At 33.2% G+C, this 10765-nt stretch overlaps 2 protein-coding genes across 2 annotated transcripts; both read left to right on the top strand.

Moving 5' to 3' along the window:
• The first annotated feature begins 51 nt into the window (after positions 1–51).
• Positions 52–1982, top strand: LOC130614147 (deaminated glutathione amidase-like). Its single transcript, XM_057435555.1, has one exon. The coding sequence runs from the start codon at positions 719–721 to the stop codon at positions 1604–1606; it is 888 nt and encodes a 295-aa protein (XP_057291538.1). The 5' UTR covers positions 52–718; the 3' UTR covers positions 1607–1982.
• A 531-nt stretch (positions 1983–2513) lies between these two features.
• Positions 2514–4203, top strand: LOC130614149 (peroxisomal coenzyme A diphosphatase NUDT7-like). Its single transcript, XM_057435557.1, has one exon. The coding sequence runs from the start codon at positions 3022–3024 to the stop codon at positions 3772–3774; it is 753 nt and encodes a 250-aa protein (XP_057291540.1). The 5' UTR covers positions 2514–3021; the 3' UTR covers positions 3775–4203.
• Positions 4204–10765: the final 6562 nt, after the last annotated feature.

The following is a 10765-nucleotide window of genomic DNA, read 5'->3' as shown; positions in this document are numbered from 1 at the left end:
TTTCTCGCAAAATTTTCGAGCACAACCGTTGGTGAATTTAGTAACTCTTCCGAATAATTTTTTTAAATCTAGTGTATTTTCAACATAACGTATTTTTAAGTATCTTATTTTGCGTTTTTGTTTTTGTTTTAATTTGCGTTTTCGTTTAATTTTGCGTTTTTTTATACAGTATTCTTATGGTCTAAAAACTTGTTGGAAATGAAAATATTTTTTCTGATAAGCAGCAAAATTAATCCCTAACTGTAGATTCTAGATACCATTTTTATAGTGTTTTTTTTTAACACGATGTTTGTCTTCGTAATGGCTCGCAAATCGAATACCGTGCGTTAAACGTCAAAGTAAAGGTCAAACCTCTTATTCCCTACCATATACAATGTAAAAAAAAAAATTTGGTATCTAACACTTCTGTAAAGCATGTCACCGAACAATCTGTTTAAAATACTTTCTAACGTACAGTTTCAGTTTGTGAGTATATACCTTTAAAGGTCGCTTCCAGTAGAGGGCAGCTCTCAACGTTTAGCATCCGGGCATGTTTATTACATCTTTTCGTCTGCAACGCCTATGTATCTGCATCTTTGGTAGTTGAGACGAATCATAGATTAAGCGTAATGTCCGCTTACTTTGAAACAATAGAGCTGTAACCTAAAACGCTTTCGTGTGAAGCGGCCTTTAGATGTAACTAAATTGCAGCTGTTAATTATAGACTTTACACGATCATATGAAAAGTATAATACGTGTAGCTGTCTCGCAAGTTCGAGCTATGTCTCATCGAAAAGTTTGGGCTGCTGTATGTCAAATGAACGCAACGAACGATAGAGACAAGAACGCAACTATTTGCTATGACTTGATAAGTCAAGCAGCCAAAGGCGGTGCGCGTATGGTGTTTTTACCAGAATGTTTTGATTATGTTGGGAGTAACAAAGACGAGTCTGTTAAAATGGCTGAAAAATTAGATGGACCAACTATCGAAAGGTTTAAAAACATTGCGTCGAAACACCAAGTGTGGCTGTCCTTGGGTGGTTTCCACGAGAAGTGCGATACTGAAGAGAAAATTTATATTTCTCATGTAGTTTTGAACGCCAAAGGTGAAGTAGTGTGTGTGTACCGGAAAACGCATTTATTTGATGTTAACACAGGCGAGAATTCTTTACTGGAAAGTTCATACACGAAGAAAGGGTGCACAATTCTCCCCCCTGTAGACACGCCCATTGGTAAAATCGGATTGCAAATATGTTATGATTTACGATTTCCAGAACTTTCCCTTGTCCAAAGACATCAAGGAGCAGATATACTAACATACCCATCCGCTTTTACGGTACCGACAGGAATGGCGCATTGGCATTTGTTGCTACGCGCACGCGCAGTTGAAAATCAGTGCTACGTCATCGCGGCTGCGCAAACAGGGAAACATAATTCGAAAAGAGAGAGCTATGGTCATGCGTTGATTGTTGATCCATGGGGAACAGTCGTGTGTGAATGCAGTGAAGGAAACACATTTGCAATGACGGAAATTGATTTAGATTTACTTGAGAAAGTGAGGACAAGGATGCCAGTGTCACAACATCGACGTTACGACTTGTATAACAAACGTTTTATGTACATGTGACATGATTTTCGCTTTAAGAGTCTTAAGCTTAACATAGACGATTCAATGCTACCAAGTTACAGAGTCTGATACCTATGTTAAGTGCTAAATTCCCATGGGATTGGATTTTCGCTAATTGTGTGAAATATGAGAATCGCCTAAGCCTTTTTTTTATAATAAAGATTTAACTGTTTCTTTCAAAAATGCTTTAGTTTTGTCGATTGTATCTCGCAAAAGCAAAGCTTTAAAGTAACTTTCTGCGAAAAGTTAATATGTGAAGAAAATTTGTGTTTGTTGACGGTCATATGGGTGGCTTAATAACTGTAGCGCCAACTTAGCTATGTTTTTTGTGTTTCTGCAAGTTTTCTATATATAAGCTATCATAATTATTTTTTCATCGATTTGAAGTTTTTTATTTATGTTTGTGCTATGGCGATCAATTTTACGGTTATGTTGACTTTCTTACGCCAGCTCTCAGTTGATATTGGCTATTATCGACGTCATTTCGACTTCTGTAGAGTCGTAAATTAATGCTTACATGAAAGAATGCGACTAAAATGTTTGCGATGTACTAAAAAGGTGGGACTAAAATGTTTGTGAATTATGTCTAAAATCACAAAATGAAGTGTCGTTAAAATATCAGAGCGGTATCTGAATCGCAAACATTGTCGTAAAATAAAAAGGTTCGTAGGTGAACGCAAAAATTCGAAAAATGAGGTATGTTTAAGCGCACTCTGACCTTCTGCATAAGCATTTTATTTCAATAATATTAATAATTACATCTGATATCTGTGTAAACAATTTAGTTTTTTTTAGCGTTGTCTATCTACTTTAAACGAAGATTACTTAGTTAAGTTGATGTGCTAAGTTTTTATCGCGTTTGTTGTGATATTAAAATTCTCAAGAATTTTGAATTACGTAAAAAAAACTTTAAATCAGGTAAAATAGTTTTTTAACGTAAAATTTTTCGCTAGATAAAAAATGTTTCGAATAAAAAAATAAGGGTTCTAGGCGTGACTAATTTGTTTGGGGTTTTGTGTAGAGGTATTGGAGTTTCAAATGTTTAATTCCTTTAGCTTGAATTTGCTCTTCTTTTCCTAAAACTTTTGCAATGGATGGTAAAAAACATCCATACGCATTTGATGTACCTGTATATAATTTTAAATAATGTAGCTACGCAGTATGTTATGAAATTTTTCTTCTGCATTTGTTCATCCTAGCTTGTTGCAGATGTTTGTTCCTTGTAGTAGAAAGCATTTCTAATGTGTAAGGTTTTGCCTATGTGTTCTGTTTTATGTACTTTTTACTTCTGAAACTACAGACTAATAGTAAATATTGTGTATCCTGTATTAAAGACCTGCTGACTCACTTGTATAAAAGACCTGCTCACCTGTAATAGGAGACCTGCGTGTATTGTGTAACGTAGCGTGCACGTGATGAAGACTGTCTTAATCCAGGTTTTCGAGCAGCAGCAATCGGAATTGGAGAGGCTAGAAAAGTTACGATTCGCCGCGGATAAAAACAGAGCGAGATTTACAGAGTTTGCTCGCAAAGCTGCTTATGAAAAATACCCGGTTAAAAAAGTACAAAAATCAGCTGTGCTGGTGCCTTTAGTGTTTAACCGCGATAATGAATTGGAAGTCTTGTTGACGGTTAGACATTCAAAGATTTCGTTACTACATGGCGAGGTTTGCTTGCCTGGCGGGAAATTTGACAGACAAGACGAAAGTGTTTTCGAAACGGCAACCCGAGAAGCATGGGAAGAAATCGGATTGCATGCGGGTAATATCAATGTTTTATTTGAGTTCGTGAGCATGTTGTCGACAAGAAGAAAGAAGATTCACGTAGTCCACCCGATATTCGCGTTAGTTAAGAACAGTTTTTACGCGAAGTTGAACAATCATGAAGTTATGGATGTGTTTACCGTCCCTCTGAAAGTGTTTTGTGGAAAACCTGAAATCAAGAAAATGAAATTGGGATGGAGGCAGCCGTGTGTTTCACGACCTGGTGTTGCCACTAATCAAAAATACGAAACTTTTGGTTTTACGTTTTGTTTGCTATGCGTTGCTGCGAATATTATGTACGGAGGGGCGTATTTCGAAGACGCTATGGAAAATGTAAAGAATTTATCAACAGAGATGTATCAATTATATTTGGATTTGTTACGACACTCTAAGTCGAAGTTGTAACGCTTTATAGGATTTTGCAATTCTAATACTGCCGTCATTTTTATGACGGATTTTATACTGTTGTGGCCGTTTTCGTTATCTTTGTTGTAGTGGATACTGCTGTTTCCATAGTAACAACTGGTAAATTTACTGGACAAGGGCACATTCATAAAATTGTAGGCCAAAGGGTAACGCTTTTAAAGTAACCAGATTGTGCTGACTACATACCTTATTTGGGACCCAGATCCTTTGGACATGCCTGTTTTCTTCATCATTCTAAAAATTGCAATACTTGAAGTGACAACATAAATTATGTTTTATGTTAAAAAAAATTTTTTTTTATCTAATTATGTGTGCATATATGTATGATAAATTTTAGAGCTATTATAATTATAATAATTATGAAGATCAGTAACAATAGCAAAGAATTAAATAAAATCAAAATTTTAATTTTTTCTTATTTTTGATTTCAACAAGCAGACGTTACACGATTTTTTATAAGAACAAACTATATGAGAATATATGGCTGGAGAGGTTCATAACTTTAAACATGTGTAGAACATTAAGGCTTTGTCAATACCAAGAAGTACTGAAATGCTCCTTCGAACTTCAAAAATGGTAAAATGAGAGAAAAATTTAGAACAATTTAGGAACAGTTTGAGAGTTTAACTTTAAAAAGTTAAGAACATATAATGGCTTTCTTCAATTTTAATTTTCTTTTAAAAAATGTGTGTTTCAGTTTTCACTGTAGGGAAAACATCCGGACAACATATATAGAGTCTCTAGCAGACCATGGAAACCCTGAACAACCTTAAATTTGAACAAGTGGACTTATAAGAACCCTGAAATTTAGATTAAATTTCTAAACAACTCTGAAAAAACATTATCATTAGAATGGACTAGATATTACTCGGTAAGTGACCCTAAGTTTGGTCCAATAAATTCGCTAGACAACCTGATATAACCTCGTAATTAGCGATGGTGAAGTGACATTTTGTTGACTAGAAGATTATAAAGTGACTGTCAAATATGCAGTCAAAGTTGTGCCCTAGTATAACGTTATTAAAGTTGAAATTTAAAAATTATCGGCAAATCGTAGAATTATCTTAAGATCGTGGAAATAATCTTCGTATCGAAATATATCTCAAAACCTTAGAAATACCGATAAATTATGCTAAGATCGTAAAAATTATCAGATCAGATATTGTATTAAGTTTTTTGCAAAACGTAGAATTATTTGCAGATATCATACTCTCTTCAAAATTTTCAATTTTGATTGTATTTGCTTCGGCATAAAGTAATCCTCGTTATCTTACATTTGCAAATCAGACCTACATGACCACCAATTAGTGACTATTCACTGAATCAGTATACACTCCAACGTAGAGATGTGAGTATATATAACAATACTACATTAAGGAAGAAACTTGTAGGTCACAACAGCTTGACTTTTCCTTTTTTCATAAATTACGAAGGTAACTAGTGTCGTATAAAGCTGGTTACATTAAAAACAAAAATTTTCGTGCGGAAAAACTTCATATTTTTTTTTGTCCGAAAATTTTGGTTTTCTAATTTTTTTAAAAAAGGATCAGTGCATGGAAATTATATACAAGGTAATTAGAAAATCAATAAAAACTGTAGTTTTTGAACTTATTATTTTCGTTATTTTCACATTTGGCTGAGGCTCTATCTATAAAGTTGAGTCCTGAAGACCCCTTTTTAGATCTTATTGAATATAAGTACACTTTAAATGCTTCTAGCCTTCTTTTTGTGTCATTTCCCGTAATCTTTACTTTTAAAATTTGGTTAAAATTCGTTTAAAAGACTTATCCATACGTTTTTTAAATTTTAGTTCTTAACGTATATACGCATAGGGCTTCTTTTAACACAATTTTATTAGATTAAAGTCAATCCCTAGCAAAATTCCTAAGAAAATATGAAAATTTAATTTTACCAAAAAGAATTAGTCAAAGATCTACACCAGCAGTTCTTAAATTGATTGTAATGGTTGATGCTGAAATGCAAATCCGGTTTGGTGGGATAACGAGACGACGTTTAACAAACGAGAAGGCTCGGTAAGAACGTGGTTACCTGCTAAAGTAATGCTGAAGTAATTTTCATTATGTCGCATCAATGATTTTTTTATTCGAAAGGTAGGTTTTGGTCAGACCTCGAGGCTTATTTATTAGTCAATATCTAAATCTTTGCTTAAAGGTCGCTCAATTTTATTCAATTGATATTTTATTATTGTTGTAAAAAAGAATAAGAAGATAAAAAATTTTCATATTTTTAGTAAAAGAAAATTTTTAAAAATAAACTAAAGTGTGCAAAAAAAAAGTTACCGTATTTTCTTCAATCAAACGCCCTGGGCGTTTATATTTCTTTAAGAATTTAGGAAGGGCGTTAATAAGAGAGGGGCGTTTATTTACAAAATATATTTTTTTGATATATTTTTTATATATCCTCAATGTTTAAAAAATAAAAAAATCAGGAGAGGGGCGTTTATATAATATTTTACTTATAGAGAAGGCGTTTATTAGAGAGAGGACCGTTTAAAAGAGAGGGGGCGTTTACTAGAGAAAATACGATATTGTCGGGTTTTTTTCATGAAGTTTTTTTTCCCTTGTTCATATTTCAATTTATTTTGCGTAACAAATACATATTTATTTTACTTGCCCTTATATTTGTACAGGAACCAGTCATAGTCAACCTGTATATGCTACTCAATTCATTTTTTGGTTTGTTTGGATTTCACAAAATAAAGGTATGCTTCGATTTCTTGCTACTAACATTATGGAGTGGCGGTATAGCGTTTTATATTAAATATGCTCCAAACGACTACAAAATTAATATCAAAAGATTTAGTATTGATGGCTGTTCGAAACCTGCGAGAATACCTTGGGAGGAGAATATCTTCAGAGTCGACTGTGGCAAACAGACTAAAGAAGATTTAGAACTGGAATAAAAAATATTTTTAGTCTTTTTTATTCTCACAATTATTGAAGCAACGTTATTGCTTTGGTCACCTCTTAGATTTGCCCTTATCCAACGTGGATATTGCAGATATGCATAGGCGGATAATGAAGTGGATGAAAACACAGAATTACCCACGATAAGAATTGAAAACGATTAAATCTAACATTTACACCGACAGATATCCAGCGTTTTAAAGTAATTTATGTTATGTTTCTAAAATAATAACCAGCATTGTTAATTTTGTGTGATGTTACCATTTTAATTTCTTTGTATTTTTATACAAACATCTTCTATCTTTATATTGATAATTTCCCCTCTCTTATCTGTGTCAGGGCGGTTTTAAAAAAGGTGGTGATTACACACGAATTATTTATGCATCAAATAACGAGAGCCATATGTATGACCGGCAAATTTCCCTTTATTATTTCACGGGCTAAAATGGCGGCGCGCAGCTTCATTTTGGAACCCTGAAAATGCCTATACATTGCCTTAAGTTAAAGAAGTCGATTTTTTTATATTTGCTATATTATAAACTGTAACTATTTCAGTTACCAATACTGGCGCCAAATACAAAAATTATGGCCAATTCACATTAAACACTTCTATTATCTAAAATTATGATGTGAAGTAAAATGTCATCAAAAGTGGCGGGAGAATCAAAAAATGAAACTGCTTTTACCTACAGTGTTCATAAACGTAAAACGTACTTAGATGTAGATTCAACTGCTCTTTTGGCAACTGCTCGTGTTGCAATAAGTAGCATTGCGTAATTTGTATGAATCGCGGTGCTTAATCTAAGGCGCTCTCTCAAATAAGTGCTTCTTATGAAGCGCGTGTCACTGTGAACAATGATTTTCAAACTAAGCGCCCCTCTGCTATAAACGCCCTTAATGCACAGAGAAGATTTAATTTTATAATTGCGGGCAGAATGAGATCAAAGTCATTCTGTACCCATACGTGCCTATTCTGTAAAAATTTTCTCCAGTTAAGAAGCAATTACTAATGTTTAAGTTTAGCAAACTCATTGCAATGGTCCGAAATTTCAGGAGTTATCTGTTCTTAAAAAAATAACAACTTATTGTAACTCCTGTAGCTGTAGAAAAACAAACAGGTTATAGTCTGTGGTTACAACGTCTAGATGTAAAAGGTTTTTTGATCCCTAAGTGAGCGAGCGAGAGAAACTACCAGACAAGCGTCCTGTATATTAAAAAGAGAAAAATGCTCTGGGATCGAGAATGGCAGTGCGTGTTACTTATATACCAACCGTGTTCTCATTTGCTGCGGTTGCAATCTTTAAAATCCCGCCCTTTTTCCCAAAATATTAAGAGTTGTAGATTGTTGTCAAAACTTTTTACAAATAGATAAAAAATTATACGGTACAACCTCGTCCCAAACGCGTTTTTCTTTTTTACTGGTCGGCGAGACAAAAAGATTTCGTCTCGCCGTCCAGTAAAAAAGAAAGAAACAAAAGGCGCTGGGAACGAGTTTGTGTACGGAACTTAAAAATTCGTAATTAAGGCAATAAAAATATATAACAATTGTGATTTTGTGTGTCTGTATGAGTTTATACCATCACGCAAGCGCAAACGACAGGTGGCGAATTCCATCACCACAGTTAAGACCATTCCGTTGTATATATACATACAACACAAAATATCCAGGTTATTACATTTATAAGAGTTATGGTCGCCATAACAACATACTATGTTGTTATGGCGACTATTTCCTATTATGTTGTTATGGCGACTATTTCCTGTGAAACCATTACTCCCGGAGTGGTAATTTCCCGGGAAAATGTTACTCCCACACAGAAATTATTACTACCTTAAAATCACTCTTTCTTGAAGGGAGAACTACTTTCTTCCCAGTAAAAACTAACTTTCCCAGTAAAACTAACCCTCATGAAGACATTCCATTGCAAATTTGAATGCGCGAGCTTTCTTTATTCATACTTTGTTTATACTTTGTTTTATCGACTTCTAATCTTAAGCAGTTCTTTTTCTACGTTTTTCTAGAGTGTCAAGCTCCAGTTATTTTTACTTTGTTTGATACATTTTTTAAACTCAAACGTTTATTTTATCTACAACAAAATACTATTATTTACTTTATCCCATAAGTTCTTAAGCTCAAGGTCAAAAGTTTGTTTTTCTATTTTTTAAAGCTCTAATAATCTATTATTATTTCATTTATAAATTTTGAAGCTCAAGCAGTTCATGTTTTTCAGATTTTATAAGATTTCAACCTCCGAAAAGTTTTTCTCCTGTGATTTGTTAGCTATAATCATTTTGTTTCTAAACTCAAAACCGATTGTAGTTTTTGTATTTGTTAAATTTATTTTCTATTCATCCTATTACAGTTTTTTGTTGTAAGGTTGTAGTTATCGTGAGAAAAAAGATTATAAATGATCTTGAAATGATTATTCTAAAGTCAAGTTTAGCTGCATATATACATAGAGATATCTCTATGATATACACCAACCATTTATAAGAAATAGTTAAAATCATTTGATTCTGAAAGCTTTTTGTATTGACACTTCTTTAAACAACTCTTGTTTCTTATAAAAGCTTGTATATAAACATAGATTTTAATGGTCCCACTGAAAAAGAGAAGCCAGACCCACCCCACCGGGGAGTAAAAATTTCCTGCGGGAAGTAATAATTTTCTGGTAAATAGATACTCCCGGGAGTAACAATATCCCGGGAAATGAGTCCTGGGGAGCACTTATTTCCCAGTAAATTATTACTGGGGAGTAAACTTTAAGGGGAGTATATTTTTACGGTGACACCGGGCAGACTTTCATAGCAAATTCCATTTTTCTATTTCGTTATGTTGTTTTTGTGCACGTTAACTGTCAATCTACAACAATTAATTAATCTTTATTATTAATAATGGATGCGTCATAATTACTTGATTGTGGTGTGTGATAAAAAGTGGTGTGAGAGTTAAAAATAAAATACAAATTCTAAAATGTTGTCGTCGACGAAATTAAATCTTTGTGCTGAAGTACGCTTCAATGTACTCTATTTCTTCTGAATCAAAAAAAAAAAATAGACAACAATTATTAGTGGTGTGACAGCTAAAAATAAAATCTTTCAAATATAAATAAATTACGATAGAGATTGTTTTTTTTCATATCTGCGTTATGAAGTTTGAAACAAGTAACCAATATATTTTTCTGTTAGTTCAATGTATCTTAAATGTTGTTGTTTGTTGTGTTTTTGTTGTCGCTGTCGCTTTTTGTTGTTGAGTTTTCTGTATTTTCCCATTTTTCCATGCTTAAAGTAATGTTTTTGAAAGCATCTTTTAACCGAGCATATAAAAATTGCAAAAAAACAAATGATGTTTAGTCTCATAAAAAGGAGTATCATATCTGTCGCGTTATTTTAAAAGACACTTAAGTGAAGGTAATGTTCTAGTCGATAAGACATAAAGAATACAAATGACCACGTTACGTTCACCTTTTAAAATTTTATTACTGTACAAAATGGTTCCTTTTATAGGATAAAAAAAACAAAAAATTTAATACGCAGTTGCAAAAGAAGAAAATGTTAAAGGCAAAAAAGTATTTCTACTACTTTGAAATATTTATATATGTTTCAACAGCTATTGTTGGAGGTGTGTACATATGGTTACCTCAAAACTCCTCAAAGAATTACACATTTATGAAAAAATTCAACGCTCCAGTTTTCCTTAATCTATTGCTGATTCTTAATCCTTTGCTAGGTATTGTTGAGTGTTATAAAACAAAGTTTTGTCTGGACGTTTGGCAACTGTTATGGTGGATTTGTGGTGTGACGTTCTATATTGAATTATTCTCCACCGAGTACAAAGATAACATTCGAAAACTCAAAGACGGAAGATGTTATGAAATTGACGAACTCAGTTTCATAAAATGTTGGGAAAACACAAAAGAAGATTTAGAGTTCGAATACAAAATATTTCAAGCCTTTGTCTCTCTCACGTTCTTTGAAATAATTTTGCTGTTTTCGTCAATTGTGTGGTTTATCATTACCTGTTGCTGTTGCAGACAGCGTGA

The sequence above is a fragment of the Hydractinia symbiolongicarpus genome, chromosome 11 (genome assembly GCF_029227915.1).
Source record: "Hydractinia symbiolongicarpus strain clone_291-10 chromosome 11, HSymV2.1, whole genome shotgun sequence".
NCBI classification, from domain to species: Eukaryota; Metazoa; Cnidaria; class Hydrozoa; order Anthoathecata; family Hydractiniidae; genus Hydractinia; species Hydractinia symbiolongicarpus.
Note: the sequence above shows the minus strand (reverse complement) of the source record. Positions and strands in the feature narration are given on the sequence as shown.

What these genes read in the sequence shown, in the direction of transcription:
- LOC130614147 (XM_057435555.1), top strand. Translation starts at nt 719, where the DNA reads ATGAAAAGTATAATACGTGTAGCTGTCTCGCAAGTTCGAGCTATGTCT.
- LOC130614149 (XM_057435557.1), top strand. Translation starts at nt 3,022, where the DNA reads ATGAAGACTGTCTTAATCCAGGTTTTCGAGCAGCAGCAATCGGAATTG.